The sequence below is a fragment of the Passer domesticus genome, chromosome 4 (assembly GCF_036417665.1).
Source record: "Passer domesticus isolate bPasDom1 chromosome 4, bPasDom1.hap1, whole genome shotgun sequence".
Classification (NCBI taxonomy): domain Eukaryota; kingdom Metazoa; phylum Chordata; class Aves; order Passeriformes; family Passeridae; genus Passer; species Passer domesticus.
The window spans coordinates 4,025,611-4,047,886 of NC_087477.1; the positions used below are offsets into that span (position 1 = coordinate 4,025,611).

The window sequence follows — 22,276 nt, forward strand, 5'->3', positions numbered from 1 at the left end:
ATTGCCCCCACCAAGTGTGCCTTGCCCATCAGTTCTCCTCAGAGCTCCGGCAATGCAGCCAGCCGAGCCCTGACAGACGAGGCCGACTCTTCCATGCCCTGCGCAGCTGATCTTGCAGCCTCTGGAAGATGGAATAGTGCCCACGCTGAATTGCCCGGAGGACATGCAGTGTTTGAAGTGCCACCTCTGACACGGCACTGCTCATATCCTCGGTCAGGTGTTCAAGGGCTGCATGAGAGAGGAACAGAGCCACGGTCAGGTCCTGGATCTGCACAGAGACGAGGAGAGCCCCCTGCCAGGGCCATCCCAGCCGGCTCTTGCCATGGCCAGGAGGGAGCAGGGACCAAGGGGATCAGCCCAAAGCGGCAGGCCAGGAATGCCCCACATGGCCCTGAAACCTCTGTGCGTTCAGCCACGGGAGCAGAGCCCTGCACAGCCGGGGCAGGGCTTGTAACTCTCCCTGCCAGTCCCTGGTGTCAGCCCACTGCCCTCACTCACCACTGCAGATCATCAGGAGCTCTCTTGGCTGCCCCCTCAGGTGCCGCCCGGCCATCCCTGTGAACACAGAGCCTGTCACGGCGGCAGCGGCACAGCTCCCTGCCAGCGGCGCTGCCAGCGCTGCGGCCACACGCCCTGCTGGCCCGGCAGGGCTCAGCCCGGGCCCTTGCCGCACGCTGCCGCCCAAGGGCACGGCTGCCAGAGGGCGGCAGCAGCGCCCGGGCCAGGCGGGGCTCCACGGCGCCGGGCCCGGATGGCGCTGCCGGGGCAGCGGGCGGGGCTGGGGCCGAGCTGCGGCGGGCCGGGGAGGGAGCCCGGCCTCGGGGCTCACCCATGAACCTGATGGCCGCCTCTCGCAGGGGCTCCTGGGGGCTCTCCAGGTAGCGCAGGGCCCGGCGCAGCTGCTCGGCCGCTCGGCTCGTGTCCTCTGCCAGCTGCAGAGAGCGGCAGCAGGGAAGGCTTGGCGCGGGCTCAGCCCCTGTGGCGGGCACTCCCTGCGCCCAGCCCCGGCCTCCCCTGCCCGCACAGCCCTGAGGCGCGGCCAGCAGCCGCTGGCGCCGGGCTCCGCAGGGGGCAGAGGGCCGGCTGCTGCCCGGGGAGCCGCGGGGCCGCCCCGCAGCCCCGCCGGTTCTTAAAGCTGTTCTTACCAAGACCTTGGCAAAGGCCAACAGCTTCTCTGCCTCCACCAGCTCTTTGAGATCCCTCCTCTGCAGGAACCCGGCCGCACAATGCAGCGTTTCCTGAGAGGCCTGGAGAGCAGCAGAGACCCAGAGATAGCCCCACAGCCCAGGACACAGGACTCACATGCCTGTGCCACAGCCTGGAGGAGGCTGCAGCTCGGGATGTGAGCAGGGCAGCCGGCAGCCCAGCCCCCTGCCAGGGGGACACTAGCAGCCCACGAGTCCTGACCTCTGCCACACGCTGATTCTCATCATGGCAGTGGAAGAAGAGTGCAGGAAGGCTCTGGCACACCACTGACTTAAGAGGCTTTTTTCCCTCCTCTGCTACCAAATCCATCACCTTGAAGAAGAGGTCAAGGGAAAGCAACTGCACGTGGCTGTTGTCCTGAATGAAAGAAAAAACCTCAGCGCCATCTACTCCAGGCCCACCTGAAGAGTACAAAAAACCACAGTGCACAAAGTTTCTGGGCAGCACCCAGTGCCCCAGGCTGGGGATACAAAGCCTTACGTGGTCGAAGAGCAGCAGGAGAGCCTCAGCCAGCTTCGGGGCAGTGGTGCTGGATACCAGCATGTCTCTGCTCTTGAGCAAATTAGTGAACACAGAGAGCGTCATGCCGACCAGCTCTCCGTCTGCATCACCCAGCAGCTCCAGAAGGCTTGGAGACAGAGTGCCCATTCTCCTGGCCTGTGTGGAACACAAGGCTGTGCTGGGAAGCCATGGACGGCTGCACCGCCAACAGCGCCCGGGCACTGCGACCCCACCCTGCTGCTGCAGGGCCCACAGGCCAAAGGCCTGCCCCAAAGCAGTGGGGCCGGTGAGGCAGGAGAGCTGGGAGCAGCTGCCTCAGCTGCCTCAGCCCTGCCAGCCCATGGGGCTGCTTTCCCCAGCGCAGCTTCAGCCGCTGCCCCTTCTCACCATCGAGGGATCCTTGCTGAGCACCACGAGGCCTCTGAGTGCCAGGCGACGCCTCTCCCTGCACTCATTCCTCAGGTGCCTTGACATGATCTCCAGGATGCTGTCAGCACATTCCCTCAAGTCCAGGCACTCGAGGACCTGAAAGGCACAGGGCAGTGACAGGGCACCCAGCCAGCAGCAGCCCAGAACCGCACAGGGCTGGGCCAGGCAGCAGCACAGGGCACGGGCACCGTCCCAGGCAGCTGCGGCTACGAGAGGGCAGAGAGCTGGGAGGCAGCTCAGCCAGGCAGCGCTGGCCTTCAGGCTCACCTCCACAAGGAACGCTAGGCCGGGCAGATCCCAGCGTGGCTCCTCCCTGCTGAGCAGCCCAAGCAGGCGAAGAGCAATCCCAGAACACAAGGAGAGGGAGCCACGGCGCATCTCTCTGGAAGGGGAAAAAAGACACCAAGAGCCTGAGGTGGGGGGACCAAACCTCTGCCAGGACTGACTCACGGAGGTCTGGTCTTTGCCCAGCATCCCTGGAGAGGATGTGAGCGCTGTGGGAGGTGGCCCCTTCGGGGCACCCTCCTCTCCCAGCCTTTTCCAGTCTCCTTGGCCATCCCTCGGTGACAAGGCCCTCTGGCCCATGACCACAGGGACTGTGTGGGGCACCCGGGCACAGGGCACAAATGCTGGGGGCAGTGTGGAGGAGAAGGGGGTCTCACCTGGCCAGCAGACCCACAGCATAGTGCTGGGTGTGAGCACACAGCAGCGTGTCCCAGCCACACTTACGCTCCATATCCATCACCTCCTGGTCACACTCCAGTCGGCAGAGCAGAGCCTTCATGGCCTGCACTGCAAACCTGTGTGCAGAGCAAAGCCCAGGTCACACTGGGAGCACTGGCACTGGCCACAAGGGCATGGGAAGGACAGGAGGACTGGGACCTGTTGGGCTTGCTGGGAAGGTGGTGTTCCTCCTGGCACGCTCTCCAGAAGTTTTCAACTTCCTCTGGTGGCATCTGCTGGGTGGTGATGACAACATGGAAGAGCAGAGCCACAAACAGGCGGGAGGAATGAAGGATCATGGCCTCCTGGCATTTAGGCACAATGACCCAGATCACCAGAGTTGCCTGCAGAAGAAGCAGCCCAAGACAGCGCTCAGTGCCCTGGTGTCCATGGGGCAGGGCCCAAGGGCAGATGCAGGGGGAGCAGTGGGCCTGGTGTCCCCTGAGTCTGCCCCTAGCCCAAGTTTCATCCCAGCGACTGAGGCAGGGAGAGGATGGAGAGCTGCTGGAGAGGCAACCGGGTGGCAAGCAAAGGCCAGTTCCAGAAACTCACAGCCAGGGCAAAAACGTCCTTGTTGTCCCCATCGGAGGTGCATGTGCTGTGCACAGGCCAATGCTCCATCACACAGAGCAGTGTTGCCAGCACCTTCTCCATTGCTGGTCCTGATGTGCCTATGGCTCTCCACATCATTGCAGCAGCTCTGTAGGATCAGAGCTCTGTGTCAGAGGCATCTCAGTCACAGTACCATGCCCTGTGCAGCTGTGGGGGCACAGGTGACTGAGCCCCGGTGCCCTGAGGGGCAGGGAGGGAGCATTGGCAGCAGGCTGGGCAAACAGAGGGGCCCGAGGGTCCTGGAGCTCTCTGCCTGTCTGGCAGAGCCCATTGGACAGGCTGTGATGGGCCACGGGCCCTAAAGGCTGGTGAGCCCTGAGCTCTCAAGGCACGTGGGCCCCGTACCTGTCACACGTTGGGGCACAGTGCAGGAGGGTCAGCGCCACGTCTGCAGGGTGTTCCTCAGCCAGCCTCACAATGTCGCTGTGCAGCCTGGCATCCACAGTGACGTGGGACATGAGACTCTGGTGGATGTTCTTCACCATGGCTGGCACCTGGAGGAGGCATGGGGAAGACCTGGAGCGCTGTGTATGGGAGCAACTTCCCCAGGTTCCCCCCAAGAAGTGCCTCCCTTCCCGTCACAATCTACTGGCCTCAAAGGCTGAGGGGGCCCAGTGACCGAGGCTTGAGGGGACACACGGCCCTGGGAGGCCTCCAGTCCTAGCCCCAGGCTGCTTACCTGCTGCTGATAAGGAACAGCACTCTCCAGGAAAAAATCCACAGTGGAAGCACAAATCTCAGGGGGAGTGGGCATGGCTCCAGTATTTTTCAAGGCCTCAGTCTCTTCATTGTCAGTGTTTGTTATGACTGCATCCTCAGTCCCTGATGTGGGAAGATCCTGTGCCCACGTTTCAGTCCCTGAGGTGTCCAAGTCTTGTGAGAGCCCAGCCAAGTCTGGGCTGACATCAGGCTCTGCCTGGAGCTGGGTCAGCCCCGAGTCAGGCTCAGCTGGGCCCTCAGCTGCTGTGGTGTTGGTCTCTCTACGCCGAATGCGCGGGAATTTTCGGAACGTCTGCCAAAGAATAAAGGACAGGGAAGCCAGGGATGCTCCAAGCGTAGTGCTCAGCTGAGCAGGTACAGCAGGCCCAGCCCAGGTGGGCATAGCTGCAGGTACCTGCGCTGTTCTGCGGAAGCGGCCATGGCTGGATTGCTGCTCTTGTGTGCGCTCCACGGCTGCATCTGGCAAAGAGCGAGCGCAGCCAGAGCTGAGGGGCTGCGGGAGAGGCCGGAGAACACAGCCCAGCCCTGTGCTCCCCAGGCAGGGACAGCCCCGGGATGCCCCAGGGGGATGGAGCACGGCCACTGCGGGGTGTCTGCCTGGGCCCTCTTCCGTCCTCTCCATGGGCATGGCCCCAGGGGATGGGGACGGGACGGGACGGGACGGGACGGGACGGGACGGGACGGGACGGGACGGGATGGGATGGGATGGAATGGGGCCAGGCTGGCTGCAGGCTCCAGTCCTATGGCCCAGCTCTGCCACTCACCCTCCTGCAGTGTCTGGATCTGCTCTGGCTCTTCAAGTTGCTCTCCTGCAGCAGCTCCAGGGCCTTTCTTATTTTTCCCCCGGAAGCATTTGAACAGGCTGAAAAATCTGCCTGCCATTCCACCTTCCAGCCTTGAAGGCACCTTCTAGAGAGATGCCTCAGGATATTGCCAAGTCAGCAATTTCAGTTGTGCCTTGAAGATTTCTGAGACAGAGAGGTCTCAGGATAGCTGCAGGACAGCAAGTCCTGCACTCTAGTCTTGGGAGCTCCTGCCACAATGACAGGAGATTCCTGGTAAATGACTCAGGTCAGCAAGTCCCACAGTCTGGCTTCGAGGTCAGCTTCAGGAACAACACCTCAGAAAAGCTCCGGGTCAGGCAGGAACGAGTGCGCTGTGCGGGGGCTCCTCACAGCACCGCTCTGCCCCGTCCTGTCCCGTCGCCTGCTCTGAGCGCTGTGGAGTGTTCTTGTCACTGCCAGCTCCTATGTCACCACGTGTCACAAAGGACACACTCCTCCATTCCATGCCACAGTGACCATGCTGCAGCGTGTCACAAAGGGCCCTTGCACACACTGACACCTGCCCTGGGGCCGCCCCCAGCCCACCCAAAGTAGCCCTGGTTGGCAGGAATCCCTGGCCCCAAGTGTCTAAGGCAGCCCGACAGGATCTTTAGGAAGGGCTCAGCCCATCAGCAAACGTTGCCCTGCTCTGCGGGCTCAGGGCAGCAGAAGGAGCCCCCAGGGCTGCCGAGGCAGCCGCGCTGGCAAGGGCATGAGGCCTTCCACGGAAGCTGGCATGGCCTCCTTGGGACATGTCCCGGCTGCTGGCCATCCTAAACCCGCGGCTGTGACAGGCACAGGGAATGTGTGGGCCAGGGCACCAATGCTGCTCTGAGCCCTGGGGCCCGGGCAGCGCTGACATCAGCAGCTGTGGCAGAGTCCCCGCCCAAGCAGAGCTGCCACCCCCCGAGCCCTGGCAGCGCTGCTGCCCCTCTCCTGCCCCAGAGACCTGTGCCCCGGGGGGCTTCTGTGCCACAGGGAGCCAAAGCCCACGTGTACTGGGGGCTGTGCTCCTCCCTGCAGGGGCTGTTGGCAGCAGCACCCGGAGCACTGCTGCAACACCTGGTGTCTGTGAGAAGGCAGAGGCTGTTAGTCAGTCCTGAAATGATTTGCTCATGGAAGGGATTGGCAGTAGCACCACAACACCATCAGCTGCTGAGTTTCCCTGGACAATTGGATTGTTCAGGGACACTGTCGTGTTTCATTGTGATCTTCTGTCAGTTCTTCTGGGAAAAACACTAGCCCAGTCTGTGATGTTCAGTGCTCCATTTGCTGTGTGTCTGTCTATGTCTTAGCTGATGCAAAGCAAATATTTCCTCCAGACCCAAAGAGCTGTGCCTGAAAATTCACAGAGCTACATCCATTTCTGATTTTTTAAAAAAGTTTTCCAGAGCCCGCTGATCATTTTCAAGGTTTTCAGAGAACCACAGAATAATGAGGTTTTAAGACATGTCTAGGATCATCAAGTCCAACCTATGCCCCAACACTTCAATTAGACTATAGCACCAAATGCCATATTCCACCTTTTTTAAAACACATTCAAAGATTCTGATTCCACCACCTCCCTGGGAAGAACATTCCAGTACTTTATTATTCTTTTGGTGAAAATTTTTTTCCTAATATCCAACCTATACCTTCCCTGACGTATCTTGAGACTGTGTCCTCTTGTTCTGTCAGTCACTGCCCGGTGGAAGAGACCGACCCCCACCTGTCTACAACCTCCCTTCAGGAAGTTGTAGAGAGCAATAGGGTCACCTCTAAGCCTCCGTTTCTCCAGGCTAAACAACCCCAGTTCCTTCAAACATTCCTCATAGGGCTTGTGTTCCAAGCCCCTCACCAGCCTCGTTGCTCTCCTCTGAACGTGCTCAAGCATCTCAACATCCTTCCTAAACTGAGGGGCCCAGAACTGGACACAGTACTCAAGGTGCGGTCTCACCAGCGCCGAGTACAGGGCAACAATGACCTCCCTGCTCCTGCTGGCCACACAATTCCTACTGCAGGCCGGGATGCCATTGGCCTTCTTGGCCACCAAGGCACATTGCTGGCTCATATTCAACCGGCTGTCAACCAGCACCCCCAGGTCCCTTTCCACCTGAACACTGTCCAGCCACACTGTCCCCAGCTTGTTACATTGTAGGGGATTTTTGTGGCCAAAACGTAGAACTCGGCACTTGGACTTATTAAACTTCATGCTGCTGGACTCTGCCCATCCATCCAACGGATCCAAGTCTCTCTGCAGAGCCCTCCTTCCTTCCAGGAGATCAACACAAGCTCCCAGCTTAGTGTCAGCTGCAAATTTACTAATGAAGGACTCGATGCCCTCATCCATGTCGTCTATAAAAATATGAAATAGAACTGGTCCCAGCACAGAGCCCTGAGGGACAGCACTGGTGACTGGCCGCCAGCTGGATGCAGCACCATTCACCATCACTCTCTGGGCCCAGCCATCCAGCCAGTTCCTAACCCAGCCAAGAGTGCTCCCGCCCAAGCCGTGGGCTGCCAGCTTCTCCAGGAGTGTGCTGTGGGAGACAGTATCAAAGGCCTTGCTGAAGTCTAAATAGACAACATGCACAGCCTTTCCTGCGTCCACCAGGCAGGTCACCTGGTCACAGAAGGAGACCAGGCTGGTCACACGTGGCCTACCCTTTGTAACCCCTGCTGACTGGCTCTGATACCCTGGCCATGCTGTAAGTGCTGTGTGATAGCACTCAGCGTGAACTGTTCCATCATCTTACCTGTTACTGAGGTCAGGCTAACTGGCCTGTAATTGCCAGGATCCTCCTTCCTACCTTTTTTGTAAGCAGGTGTCCCATTGGCCAGCTTCCAATCATCTGGAACCTCGCCAGTGAGCCACGACTCTGGATAAATGATGGAGAGCGGCTTCGCAAGCTCATCTTCCAGCTCCCTCATCACCCTGGCATGGATCCCATCTGGCCCCATTGATTAATGAATATCCAAGTGTCCCATCAGTTCTCTGGCTGCCTCTTCTTGGATAACAAGAGGACCATTCTGCTCCCTGGCACCACCTACCAACCCCTGAGGACAAGCTGTCTTACCACCACAGACTGAGGCGAAGAAGGCATTAAGCATTTCTGCCTTTTCCTCATCTTTAGTCACTAGGTTGCCTGCCTCATTCAATAAGGAACAGAGGTCGGATATACCCTTCCTTTTACCATTAATATATTTGCAAAAACTTTTTTTATTCTTTTTAACAGAAGTTGCCAAGTTAAGTTCAAACTGAGCTCTGGCCACCCTATTTTTTTTCCTACATGCACTAGCAGCTCCCTTAAATACTTCCTGAGAAATCAGCCCCTCCTTTAAAAGACGATACATCTTTTTTTTTATTTCTAAGTTCCTTCAAAACCTTGTTGCTCATCCAGACTGGACATTTGCCTCGTCGACTCATCTTTCAGCACACAGTGACAGTTCTCTCCCTATGCCCTAGGGCACATGCTGCAGAAGTTCTGCTGTTACATTCTTTTGCATTTCCTGAAAGTGACCCGCAATGACCAGTCGATCAAAGCCCTGGGAAAACTTGAACTCCTGTGTGAAGCCAGGCAAAACATTTAAGCCATGAAGTGCCAAGTACGGTCCCTGGTGTCATACCCTGTTCCCTGTAATTGTGCTGATGCCATTTAAAAGGGGTTGCCAATGAAAACAACCTTTTAACAGTTTTGTAATTTCTGCCTTAGCATTCAAATCCTTGACCAGAAAAATCCCATGTTAAATACTAAAGCTGTCATTTTCACCCTGCATTTTAGAGTCTCTGAACAGTTGCACAAGGTTTTTAGTTTTAAACACTACAGAAAAAGTCCCTGGTGCTCAGCTATAACTTTTACATTGGTACATACTCCTGATGATTATTTTAGGCAGGAGCAGCAAACCCAAGAATGAGGCAAACAGGCTCATTCCTGTGTTCTCATGTCCTGCACAGCACTGACTGGGAATTCAAGATTGCATTCAGGAGCCTCAGGGTGCTCAGGAAGGCACAAAAACTTTGGGATGCTGAAATGGACCGGCCTGGGGCCTGTGCCTGGGCTGCACAGGGCTGAGCTCCATCTGGATGCTCCAACAAAGGCTGAATGGACCACTGGAGACTCCCATTCCAAGTCCTGTGAGCTACACAATTCAGCTGTAACCAGCTGAGTTTTTCATGTCAGCTTGAAATCCAGGAGAGGAAAAGGCAAACATGGAAAAGTGTTCTTCCAGTTCTAGTGACAGCTGTGCCTGCATAGCACCTGTGCCCATGGCAGGGTGGTGGGAACTGGATGATCCTTACGATACTTTGCAACACAAACTGCTCTGGCATTCTCCAAGCTGAGAAGAAAACTCGAATTTTCCTCATGTTGTCAATTGCTGAGCAAACGTGACAGCATCAAAGGAGGCATTGGACTCTAATTTGTCCTTCCATTGCCACCATTCGAACTGCTCAATCCCTATTGTCACTGCAGACCCTGGAATTGGTGGAAGTTCCTGGCTAAGCATTAGACAGTCCAAAGAGAGCAAAAGAAGCACTGACAGAGCCAGAGGAGCTCTTTCTTAGTAAAGAAAACCACATGTTTAGACTGAAAGAGCCTATATTTAGAAGTTCTTGCCAGCACCTTCCAGGACTCTCTGCTGTGCACACTGCGCTTTTCTTGCCCGCGCCCAACAGGCTTTGGAACGCAGAGCACAAGCTGGCTGGCTCTGCCACCAGCACACCCCAAACACGGGCGGAGGAAGAAGCAGCAGGGGCTGTTTTGTGACCATGGCCAAGAGAGACTGGGAGGGTGCCCTCCCTCTGCTCTCACCTGGTTGGCTTTCTGCCTGGGGCTGAGCCTGGGGCTGCCATTCCTCACTTGTGGGGACCAGAACCACAGCCGGGATCCCGGCACTACCTGGCAGCGCTCCAGGCACCGGCACGGTCGCGTGTCCGAGTCTCGGGCACCATGCTGCTGCTTCATTTTCTCTCAGGCACACCCAAAGCTCCCTGTTGAGCCTGGATGGTCTCTGGTTCTGCCCTCCTCCTCATCCTGTGCAGGCATGGAGCACTGCTGTGCTTTCAGGAAGCTGTTCTTGAAAACTGCCAGCATTCCAAGCTCCTTTGCCCTCCATGGATGCTTGCCATGGAATCCCTCACAGCTGGGTTCAGAGCATCCTCAGGCTGGCTCTTCCAAAATCCAGGGGCTCCAGGATGCTCAGCAAGATCTGTAACTGCACAGGGTTGTGGAACTGCACCTTCAGCACAGGGACCGTGCCAGCCTGACCTGCCCTCGTTCCTCTGGGTCTGTGCACAAAACACGGCGTGGCAGAGAACGGCAGCAGGGGCCTGTGTGTCCCAGGGCCCCGGATTTGTTCTGCTGCAGCTCCACAGGGATGCAGGCAAAGTGAAGAAGCCAAACTGTTTAGTAATAGAAGGCGAAGCAAAGGAATGAGCTGGGTGGGGAAAAGGGGAAGGGCAGGATCTGAGGACTAGAGGGAAAGAGCCGTGAAAAGGGAGGGAGAGTGGAGGGAAAAAGAAGGGATGGGCAGAGTCTGAGGGCTGGAGGGAGGGAGCTATCTATAAGCAGGGAGAGGGCTGAAGCCATGCAAGTTTCCCACAGGCTTAGCTGTGCCAATCATCAGCAGTGCCTGGAGCTCCAGCTGGTCTCTTCTGGTCTCAAGGCACTCTCATCTTCCATGGCATTTGCAGGTCTTCAACAAACACTGGTTCTTCTGAGCCAGTTCTGTAACTCTCCAACTGAATATCTGTTTAACAACTATGTTTTTCTGGGAAGGGCTGTCATCTCTCCTCAGGGCTTGAAGGGCTGGAAGGGAGAGGAACAGAGCCACAGTCAGAGCCTGGATCTGTGGGAATCCTAGGAGACCATCCTGCCAGGGCCATCCCACCCAGCTCTGGCCATAGCCACAAGAGAGGGGGTGTCAACTGGATCAGCTGGCCATGAATCTGCCCCCCCCCCCCCCCCCCCCCCATCCCTGAAATCTCTCTGTGCTCTGCCCACGCCACCCCTCATCCACACAGGGAGCGAGGCCGCCACAGCCGGGACAGGGATGGCAGCTCCCTGCCCAGGCACTGCAGCTCTCCCTGCCAGCCCCGCTGTCAGCCCGCTGCCCTCACTCACCACTGCAGATCATCAGGAGCTCTCCTGGCTGCCCCCTCAGGAGCCGCCCGGCCATCCCTGTGAACACAGAGCCTGTCACGGCGGCAGCGGCACAGCTCCCTGCCAGCGGTGCTGCCAGCGCTGCGGCCACACGCCCTGCTGGCCCGGCAGGGCTCAGCCCGGGCCCTTGCCGCACGCTGCCGCCCAAGGGCACGGCTGCCAGAGGGCGGCAGCAGCGCCCGGGCCAGGCGGGGCTCCACGGCGCCGGGCCCGGATGGCGCTGCCGGGGCAGCGGGCGGGGCTGGGGCCGAGCTGCGGCGGGCCGGGGAGGGAGCCCGGCCTCGGGGCTCACCCATGAACCTGATGGCCGCCTCTCGCAGGGGCTCCTGGGGGCTCTCCAGGTAGCGCAGGGCCCGGCGCAGCTGCTCGGCCGCTCGGCTCGTGTCCTCTGCCAGCTGCAGAGAGCGGCAGCAGGGAAGGCTTGGCGCGGGCTCAGCCCCTGTGGCGGGCACTCCCTGCGCCCAGCCCCGGCCTCCCCTGCCCGCACAACCCTGAGGCGCGACCAACAGCCGCTGGCGCCGGGCTCCGCAGGGGGCAGAGGGCCGGCTGCTGCCCGGGGAGCCGCGGGGCCGCCCCGCAGCCCCGCCGCGCCGGGGCTCCATGGGCACCCGGCTCGGGCCCACAGCAGCCTGGAGAAGAGCCCGCGCTGCCTCTGGGTGCAGCAGCGGGCGGGGGCACAGCTGCCAGCCCCGCACATTGAGCACCAAGCTCAGGGGATTTCTCCAGACTGAGGATGGGGATTCTCGGTCGTCCTTACCAAGACCTCGGCAAAGGCCAACAGCTTCTCTGTCTCCACCAGCTCTTTGAGATCCCACCTCTGCAGGAACCCGCCGCACAATGCAGCGTTTCCTGAGAGGCCTGGAGAGCAGCAGAGACCCAGAGATAGCCCCACAGCCCAGGACACAGGACTCACATGCCTGTGCCACAGCCTGGAGGAGGCTGCAGCTCGGGATGTGAGCAGGGCAGCCGGCAGCCCAGCCCCCTGCCAGGGGGACACTAGCAGCCCACGAGTCCTGACCTCTGCCACACGCTGATTCTCATCATGGCAGTGGAAGAAGAGTGCAGGAAGGCTCTGGCACACCACTGACTTAAGAGGCTTTTTTCCCTCCTCTGCTACCAAATCCATCACCTTGAAGAAGAGGTCAAGGGAAAGCAACTGCACGTGGCTGTTGTCCTGAATGAAAGAAAAAACCTCAGCGCCATCTACTCCAGGCCCACCTGAAGAGTACAAAAAACCACAGTGCACAAAGTTTCTGGGCAGCACCCAGTGCCCCAGGCTGGGGATACAAAGCCTTACGTGGTCGAAGAGCAGCAGGAGAGCCTCAGCCAGCTTCGGGGCAGTGGTGCTGGATACCAGCATGTCTCTGCTCTTGAGCAAATTAGTGAACACAGAGAGCGTCATGCCGACCAGCTCTCCGTCTGCATCACCCAGCAGCTCCAGAAGGCTTGGAGACAGAGTGCCCATTCTCCTGGCCTGTGTGGAACACAAGGCTGTGCTGGGAAGCCATGGACGGCTGCACCGCCAACAGCGCCCGGGCACTGCGACCCCACCCTGCTGCTGCAGGGCCCACAGGCCAAAGGCCTGCCCCAAAGCAGTGGGGCCGGTGAGGCAGGAGAGCTGGGAGCAGCTGCCTCAGCTGCCTCAGCCCTGCCAGCCCATGGGGCTGCTTTCCCCAGCGCAGCTTCAGCCGCTGCCCCTTCTCACCATCGAGGGATCCTTGCTGAGCACCACGAGGCCTCTGAGTGCCAGGCGACGCCTCTCCCTGCACTCATTCCTCAGGTGCCTTGACATGATCTCCAGGATGCTGTCAGCACATTCCCTCAAGTCCAGGCACTCGAGGACCTGAAAGGCACAGGGCAGTGACAGGGCACCCAGCCAGCAGCAGCCCAGAACCGCACAGGGCTGGGCCAGGCAGCAGCACAGGGCACGGGCACCGTCCCAGGCAGCTGCGGCTACGAGAGGGCAGAGAGCTGGGAGGCAGCTCAGCCAGGCAGCGCTGGCCTTCAGGCTCACCTCCACAAGGAACGCTAGGCCGGGCAGATCCCAGCGTGGCTCCTCCCTGCTGAGCAGCCCAAGCAGGCGAAGAGCAATCCCAGAACACAAGGAGAGGGAGCCACGGCGCATCTCTCTGGAAGGGGAAAAAAGACACCAAGAGCCTGAGGTGGGGGGACCAAACCTCTGCCAGGACTGACTCACGGAGGTCTGGTCTTTGCCCAGCATCCCTGGAGAGGATGTGAGCGCTGTGGGAGGTGGCCCCTTCGGGGCACCCTCCTCTCCCAGCCTTTTCCAGTCTCCTTGGCCGTCCCTCGGTGACAAGGCCCTCTGGCCCATGACCACAGGGACTGTGTGGGGCACCCGGGCACAGGGCACAAATGCTGGGGGCAGTGTGGAGGAGAAGGGGGTCTCACCTGGCCAGCAGACCCACGGCATAGTGCTGGGTGTGAGCACACAGCAGCGTGTCCCAGCCACACTTACGCTCCATATCCATCACCTCCTGGTCACACTCCAGTCGGCAGGGCAGAGCCTTCATGGCCTGCACTGCAAACCTGTGTGCAGAGCAAAGCCCAGGTCACACTGGGAGCACTGGTACTGGCCACAAGGGCATGGGAAGGACAGGAGGACTGGGACCTGTTGGGCTTGCTGGGAAGGTGGTGTTCCTCCTGGCACGCTCTCCAGAAGTTTTCAACTTCCTCTGGTGGCATCTGCTGGGTGGTGCTGACAACGTGGAAGAGCAGAGCCACAAACAGGCGGGAGGAATGAAGGATCATGGCCTCCTGGCATTTAGGCACAATGACCCAGATCACCAGAGTTGCCTGCAGAAGAAGCAGCCCAAGACAGCGCTCAGTGCCCTGGTGTCCATGGGGCAGGGCCCAAGGGCAGATGCAGGGGGAGCAGTGGGCCTGGTGTCCCCTGAGCCCTAGCTCAGGTTTCAGCCCAGCGACTGAGGCAGGGAGAGGATGGAGAGCTGCTGGAGAGGCAAGCGGGTGGCAAGTAAAGGCCAGTTCCAGAAACTCACAGCCAGGGCAAAAACGTCCTTGTTGTCCCCATCGGAGGTGCATGTGCTGTGCACAGGCCAATGCTCCATCACACAGAGCAGTGTTGCCAGCACCTTCTCCATTGTTGGTCCTGATGTGCCTATGGCTCTCCACATCATTGCAGCAGCTCTGTGGGATCAGGGCTCTGTGTCAGAGGCATCTCAGTCACAGTACCATGCCCTGTGCAGCTGTGGGGGCACAGGTGACTGAGCCCCGGTGCCCTGAGGGGCAGGGAGGGAGCATTGGCAGCAGGCTGGGCAAAGAGAGGGGCCCCAGGGTCCTGGAGCTCTCTGCCTGTCTGGCAGAGCCCATTGGACAGGCTGTGATGGGCCACGGGCCCTAAAGGCTGGTGAGCCCTGAGCTCTCAAGGCACGTGGGCCCCGTACCTGTCACACGTTGGGGCACAGTGCAGGAGGGTCAGCGCCACGTCTGCAGGGTGTTCCTCAGCCAGCCTCACAATGTCGCTGTGCAGCCTGGCATCCACAGTGACGTGGGACATGAGACTCTGGTGGATGTTCTTCACCATGGCTGGCACCTGGAGGAGGCATGGGGAAGACCTGGAGCGCTGTGTATGGGAGCAACTTCCCCAGGTTCCCCCCAAGAAGTGCCTCCCTTCCCACCACACTCTGCTCGCCTCAAAGGCTGAGGGGGCCCAGTGACCGAGGCTTGAGGGGACACACGGCCCTGGGAGGCGTCCAGTCCTAGCCCCAGGCTGCTTACCTGCTGCTGATAAGGAACAGCACTCTCCAGGAAAAAATCCACAGTGGAAGCACAAATCTCAGGGGGAGTGGGCATGGCTCCAGTATTTTTCAAGGCCTCAATCTCTTCATTGTCAGTGTTTGTTATGACTGCATCCTCAGTCCGTGATGTGGGAAGATCCTGTGCCCACGTTTCAGTCCCTGAGGTGTCCAGAGGAGAGATGACAGCCCTTCCCAGGCATACATGTTAGTTCAACAGATAGTCAGTGGGAGAGCTGAAGAACTGGCTCAGAAGAACCAGTGTTTGTTGAAGACCTGCAAATGCCATGGAAGATGAGAGTGCCTTGAGACCAGAAGAGACCAGCTGGAGCTCCAGGCTGATGATTGGCACAGCTAAGCCTGTGGGAAACTTGCATGGCTTCAGCCCTCTCCCTGCTTATAGATAGCTCCCTCCCTCCAGCCCTCAGACTCTGCCCATCCCTTCTTTTTCCCTCCACTCTCCCTCCCTTTTCACGGCTCTTTCCCTCTAGTCCTCAGATCCTGCCCTTCCCCTTTTCCCCACCCAGCTCATTCCTTTGCTTCGCCTTCTATTAATAAACAGTTTGGCTTCTTCACTTTGCCTGCATCCCTGTGGAGCTGAAGCAGAACAAATCCGGGGCCCTGGGACACACAGGCCCCTGCTGCCATTCTCTGCCACACCGTGTTTTGTGCACAGACCCAGAGGAACGAGGGCAGGTCAGGCTGGCACGGTCCCTGTGCTGAAGGTGCAGTTCCACAACCCTGTGCAGGTACAGATCCTGCTGAGCACACGGAAGGCCAGCAGTGGCACAAGGAGTCTGTGTGTCAGGAGTGAAGTCGTGTCTAAGGCCCTGCCACATTTGATCCGCTGCTGTGCACGTCAGCAAGATAATGAAGAACAGACAGTGAAGGAAACCTTATGGTTGAACTGGTGGGAATGTGACCCTTGAGAGAAACAATGGATTGGTCAATTGATGCGAAGTTAACCTGTGAAAGAGGAACAGCACACAGTGGAGCTGTGGTTGGCATGGAGGTGGTATCAGAAGCCATTGCGGCCTCATCTGATGCACTGGCCAAGCGTGAGATGACGTCCTAAGTGGAAAAACTGCAGAGGAGGAGATGTCAGGCCTGGTTCTGGTGTGGAGGGATGAAAAGGACAAAATGCACGCCCTGTTGATGCAGGGGATGCCCTGAAAGTGGGTGGCCTGCCTGCCTCTCCCACTGCAGCACCATGCTGAGATCCCCTGAGAGGAGCCCAGTGCTCCTTGCTCCTCTCTGCTGACATGTGAGCCTTTGTCTGGTTTCGGGGTGGCCCTGGCTGTGTGAGGGGGGCTACGTGGGCACGAGACAGCCGGTCCTGTCCCTCTGGGTCCCAGCAGTGCCTGGCAGCTGTCCTGCATCCACGTCAGGATGCTGGCCAAGAGCGGTCCAGGAAGCTGAGGCACAGGTCAGGGCCCATGGTGTTCCCTCAGGATACAGCAGTCCCGAGGGGTCTCCCTAATTCAAAGAAATCTGCAGACAAATGCATTGTCCACCAAAAGCCCTTTTATTGAGCTGACGGGAGGGCAGGGGTCTGCACCCACCAAAATGCTTCTCTGCCATGTATAAATTTCAGTGGGTTGATGTAGGAATTGTATCAAAAATACCATCCATCTTTACCCTGCTGAGGTGATTGCATAGGCAGCGGGTTAGAAATACATTCTGTCAGATTCCTGTACTTGAAGCTGATGTCCAGGCGCTGGCCAGAGCGGTCTCCATAACCTAAAGCAGCACTTCTTCCTCATGGCTTCCCTGCACAGGGCTCATTCCCTACTTGCCCTTCTTTCTTCTGCTAGAATGTGTGGAATGTGTCTAAAGCTTTTTTCAAGTCCCTCTCCTGTTAAGTTAGGCCCCCAGGTTTTTCTTATGCTAACTGGTGCTAAGTACTTCCCTGTGTCTGTGCTAAGTACTTGTTTGCTTATGTGAATTGCTTGTGCTTATGTCAAACAAAGGCCTTGTTTCATCCTCCCTTTCTCTTTATTCTGATGCAAATTCTTTTGCAAGATTCCCTCCACAGTCCACAGGACATATGTACTGTTATGCTGCTCTTTTAATTTTCTACCACATCCATAGCTTCATGATTGGTTTAGAGGAGGGTTATTTTTTTTTTTTTTAATTAGAACTGTTTTGCTGAGGAAGCTAAAAATCTGAGGAGCTGTTGGTGATTCCAGATTTGACCATCACAAGAAGACATCTGACTCATGATGTTCTCTGTCTTTCTCTATTTTGGTGATGATTTAGATAATTTCTTTGATAGCAATTTGAGTGTCCATAAGGCTCTGTGAGATGCATTTTTGACTTCTGCCACTAGCCATTCTATATTAGGCTGGTGCAGCATTTCTTTTAGAACATCAATGATCCTTCCAGTTTGGAATTTGGGTGCTTTGTGATACACATCGTACGCATTCGGCATAAGCTCAAGAGAAGTTATTGTGTGGTGCAGCTCAAATAACATCTACTTTTGGTTGTGAGTTACAAATAGAGACGTTATCATTAGCAGTTTCATTTAATGAATCTGTTGTAATAGTTGTGCAAGCAGATCTCACCCAGGCACATCCCCTTCCCACATAACATACCTGTGACTGTGCATGGGTTACTGGGCTCATTTCACAAATACAAGGGCTGCCCTCAGTGTGCAGACACTGATCCTCTCTGTCAAGCCCTACATTTTTGCACACAAAATTCAGTGCATCCCTTGGCACACATGCTTTGATACTAAGAGTTTGCCAGTTTCCAGTTTTCTTGTTGAAAATGGCCCACACATTATCCTGAATGGGTGTGACAGTTACATGAGTTCTTATAGCTCAAAGGGCCAAAATTGGAATTACACAGTATTTTGTTGCATTCTTAATAGTTAATGTAAAAGACTGCAGGGTTCTGTTCATTCTGTGTGAAACTGACCAATTGCCACCAAGTGTGGAAGTCTTTTTCAAATTCCTTTGTGGTTTCATTTTTAGGCATGATTTAGTTAATTCTCTTGGCAATTTCCCCAGCTCTCCTTTTTCTAAGTTTTCCTGAGATTACAGACCATAGCCACAGCTGAGCTTGTCTACATTGAAATGCTAAAGAAATGTTGCCCTGTAGTTTTTCCATAAAGCCAACAACTGCTGGAAACAATCCTGCTGTGTATTGTTGGCCAGGGTGGTTAATAGGTTAGCTGCCAGGCTGTAGGTCTGGGCAAGTGTTAGCAGGGCTGATCTGAGAGGAGTTTGTGTCTGTCCAATATAAAAACTCACAGTGCTTCATTTATTAAGACTTCTTGATCAATAGAATTTCATATTCCCAGTTCAGACCCAAACCATCCCCTTAAGCCTTTTTTAGACCTATGATTTGGTGTCTGGGAATGCATCCATGACTCCCAGCCTTTTAGGCTTTGCTGTATGAACGGGTAGTATTGCTGTTTACTTTTGGATCTATTAGCCTGTATTTTTACCTCCAGCATTTTCAGAGAGTACCTTGGATTTAGAAGCAACAATTGTTCATTTATTTTTCTTACCACAGAGTGAAAGACTATATTATTTCACACATGGGTCCCGTGCTATGCCATTGTTTGCTCATGTAAAGTTGTTTGTTTTAATTTTAAATGCCTATTGTGTGACCCGTTCTGTTTCGCTTCTTGTCGAGTACCCAAGGCATGGTAACAGGTTTCTTCAGATGCATTGCCTGCCTTTAGGCAAGCGTTTCAGAAACCTTCAGAAACCTTACACTGGCCCCTGGTAGTATTACAAAGGACACTTACTTTACTAAATTTCCCAGTACAAATGGCTGAGTATTCTGAGTACCTCAGCCCACAAGAGGATGTAGTTGTGCTGTCAGGATTCCATTCATATCTGGGTTGCCATCACACGGTCATGACATTGGGCATGATATACCCTAACAGGATGATTGTGCTTCTGGCTTCCCCTCCAACTTGATTGGTTATTATTTCTGATGGCCTGGAATAAGCCAAGAATGAAATTCAATTCTCAGAAGCAGATGCTCTGTGAGACCTGTTCCATGTACTAAGCATACCAGCAGGACAATTTATTATTCTAGTGGCACAAGAGCTGCCTGCTGGAAACAATATTTGTTGGGTCGCATCCCTGGCAGGCTCAATTCCTGTATCTCTGTGTGATGATGGTCCTCCCACCCCACCTGTGCACTGCAGAAGAAGGGAACTATCTTGTGCTAGGTTATAGTCTCCCATTTTAATTTGCATAGCACAAAAATCCTGATAGGAATCACATGAAAATGGATTCACACGCTGCTTGTTAGAAAGGTCACGGATGCGCATGGTCGCTGTAGTAATCTCGTCTAAAAGAGGTTTGTGAGTTTCAAATTCACACGCCATAGAGGTCCTGCTTTTAGGTGGGACAAGAAAGGCCAGCATGGAGTCAGGTTTTCCTCAATCTTCAACTGCTTGGTCATTAATCCTTAAAATGGTGTAAAGTGTTTTTACCTTATTATTCCCTTTTAGCCAATTAGGTCCCAAATATTTTTGAATGTTCCATCTCGCAGGCCAAGGAGATCATGATGGTAGTGACAGTCACCTACTGTGGCTTGGATTCTGATCAGAAATATCGGGAAGACAATGATGGTGTGAAGCGCATTTTGCTTTCTTCTGTTCTTTCTGAGGTCCACTTGTGGACTCCACTTGCCTTTTGCAGAAGTCTTTTAATTCTGGAACAGTGTAGCCAAGAGGTGATCGCTTCAAGCTTTAAAGGCTGTATAAGTGATTAAAAGTACCAAATAGAGTCCTTTCCATTTTGGGATAAGAGGCTTTCCCCCAGAGGATTTGACATATACCTCGTCCCCAGGCTGGATTTGTGGAGAGGAGCATCCTCTTGCTCCTCTGCTCAGAATGTGTTGATTTATTTGATGCAGTGTCCTGGTTTAGGGCAAGTTTGGGAGATAACCCCCAAAGGGGCTTCTCTACAATAGCAGATTCAATTGCCCCTCACCCCTCCAACCGGTTCGGGAGAAAATATCTCCTTGGAGAAAAGTGGAAAGAAACCTGTTTATTAAACAATAGAAACCAAACAATATTAAACAATAAAACTTCTCACTGATCCAAGGAAAGCAAACTCAGAACAGTCCCCTCCCCTGGTTGCAGCTCAGCTCACTCAGTCTCTGATCAGTCTCTGGTGCTGGAAACGCCGCGGCCCAGGCCTGGCCAGGGGGGCCACAGGTGGAGCTGCCGGTGCTCTTCTGGGTGTTCAGTGCAGAGCAGGCTTGAACAGGTCCAAGAAAAAAGGAAAAAATCACAATTCGGAGAACTTCTTTGCCTCAGCTAGCTAAAACTAACTAAAAGCAAGAAAAAGGGAAAAAAGGAGCTCTGTCCGGCTGTCTGTCCATCCACAGACAACACAGTCCAGGAGCAGGAATGTGGAGGAGTGAGAGCAGTCTGAAAACAAACTGCGCGCTTCTTCCCTCCCCTCCTCACTGTCTGGAAGAGAGTCTTAAAGGTGTAAAACTTAATATTCAGTATAAACAGAACAAGACGATTGGGGATAAAAGCATCATATAGTCAACCCAGGACATTCCACCCCTTATCCCCATATCGTCACCTTACTACTAAAACTAATATATATATTCTAACTCTACAAACACATACATTATACATCTAATATACAGCTATACACAGACAATGGTGGCAACATTCAGCAAACAGTGATATTTATACATGGTTCTCACCCAACAATCAGATCTCCCTGAGGTACACATCGTGTTCTTCCATCTTCTTGCATTATCCACCATGTGCAACCTGGTCCCTGAGCAAAAACAACCCCGCAAATGGGTTTGTCTGTACTCGAGGCAGGATTGATCCAAACTGTCTTCCCTAACAAACCCCTGACATGTACCACTGGGACTTTGTCTCCATCTACACTGTGCAAAGGCTCAGATTGGGCAGGGCCCACTCGGTTAGTAGAGCCTCGGGTATGAACTAACCAGGTGGCCTTTGCCAGATGCTGCTCCCAATTTTTGAAAGATCCCCCACCTAAGGCTTTTAAGGTGGTTTTTAGCAGCCCATTGTACCTTTCCACTTTTCCTGCAGCTGGTGCATGGTAGGGGATATGGTACACCCACTCAATGCCATGTTCTCTGGCCCAGGTGCTGATAAGGCTGTTCTTGAAATGAGTCCCGTTGTCTGACTCAGTCCTCTCAGGGGTACCATGTCTCCACAGGACTTGCTTTTCAAGGCCCAGGATGGTGTTACGGGCAGTAGCATGAGGCACAGGATAGGTCTCCAACCATCCCGCGGTGGCCTCTACCATTGTGAGCACGTAGCGCTTGCCTTGGCGTGTCTGGGGCAGTGTGATGTAGTCAATCTGCCAGGCCTCCCCATACTTGTACTTGGACCACCGCCCACCATACCATAGGGGTTTCACCCTCTTGGCCTGTTTGATGGCAGCAACGTCTCACAGTCGTGGATAACCTGAGAAATACTGTCCATGGTTAAATCCACCCCTCGGTCTCGTGCCCACTTATAGGTGACATCTCTACCCTGATGACCTGAGGCATCATGGGCCCATCGAGCTAGGAATAACTCTCCCTTGTGCTCCCAATCTAGGTCTATCTTGGACACCCCTATCTTTGCAGCCTGGTCTACCTGCTCATTGTTTTTGTGCTCCTCATTAGCTCTACTCTTGGGGACATGGGCATCTACATGGTGGACCTTCACAGGTAGCCTCCCTACCCTGGTAGCGATGTCTTTCCACTCTTCAACAGCCCAAACTGGTTTTCCTCTACGCTGCCAATTAGCCTCTTTCCACCTCTCCAGCCATCCTCACAGAGCGTTGGCTACCATCCATGAATCAGTGTAGAGGTAGAGCTTTGGCCACCTCTCTCTTTCAGCAATGTCCAAGGCCAGTTGAACAGTTTTGAGTTCAGCAAGTTGGCTTGATCCACCTTCTCCTTCAGTGGCCTCTGCGACCTGTCGTGTGGGGCTCCATACGGCTGCTTTCCACTTCCGGTTCATTCCTACCATGCGACAGGAACCATCAGTAAAAAGAGCATATTGTGTTTCTTCCGCTAGCAGTTGGTTATATGGAGGAGCTTCTTCAGCACGTGTCACTTCTTGTTCCTCTTCATCAGTGAGACTGAAGTTTTCACCTTCTGGCCAGTTTGTAATTATTTCCAGAATCCCAGGGCGATTCAGCTTTCCAATACGGGCGCGCTGTGTTATGAGAGCAATCCACTTACTCCGTGTAGCACTGGTGGCATGGTGGGTAGAGGGAACCTTTGCTTTGAACATCCACCCCAGTACTGGTAGTCGGGGTGCCAGGAGGAGTTGTGCTTCAGTGCCTATTACCTCTGAGGCAGCTTGGACTCCTTCATAGGCTGCTAAAAT

The 22,276-nt window shown here is 55.3% G+C and overlaps 1 protein-coding gene and 2 long non-coding RNA genes across 3 annotated transcripts; all 3 read right to left on the reverse strand.

Moving 5' to 3' along the window:
• On the reverse strand, positions 1-900 carry LOC135299902 (uncharacterized). Its single transcript, XR_010361740.1, has 3 exons — positions 830-900; positions 499-555; positions 1-228 (listed from the first exon to the last, which is right to left on the reverse strand). It is a non-coding gene; the product is annotated as an uncharacterized LOC135299902 (long non-coding RNA).
• Positions 901-1,592: 692 nt separating this feature from the next.
• Positions 1,593-5,641, reverse strand: LOC135299818 (uncharacterized). Its single transcript, XM_064419243.1, has 11 exons — positions 4,956-5,641; positions 4,586-4,650; positions 4,151-4,483; positions 3,817-3,965; positions 3,412-3,559; positions 3,019-3,203; positions 2,799-2,936; positions 2,404-2,518; positions 2,095-2,232; positions 1,687-1,863; positions 1,593-1,607 (listed from the first exon to the last, which is right to left on the reverse strand). Exons 1-11 carry the CDS (start codon positions 5,071-5,073, stop codon positions 1,593-1,595), a joined length of 1,581 nt encoding a protein of 526 aa, XP_064275313.1. The 5' UTR covers positions 5,074-5,641.
• Positions 5,642-14,190: 8,549 nt separating this feature from the next.
• LOC135299903 (uncharacterized) lies at positions 14,191-15,095 on the reverse strand. Its single transcript, XR_010361741.1, has 3 exons — positions 14,912-15,095; positions 14,578-14,726; positions 14,191-14,320 (listed from the first exon to the last, which is right to left on the reverse strand). It is a non-coding gene; the product is annotated as an uncharacterized LOC135299903 (long non-coding RNA).
• Between the last annotated feature and the right edge of the window lie 7,181 nt (positions 15,096-22,276).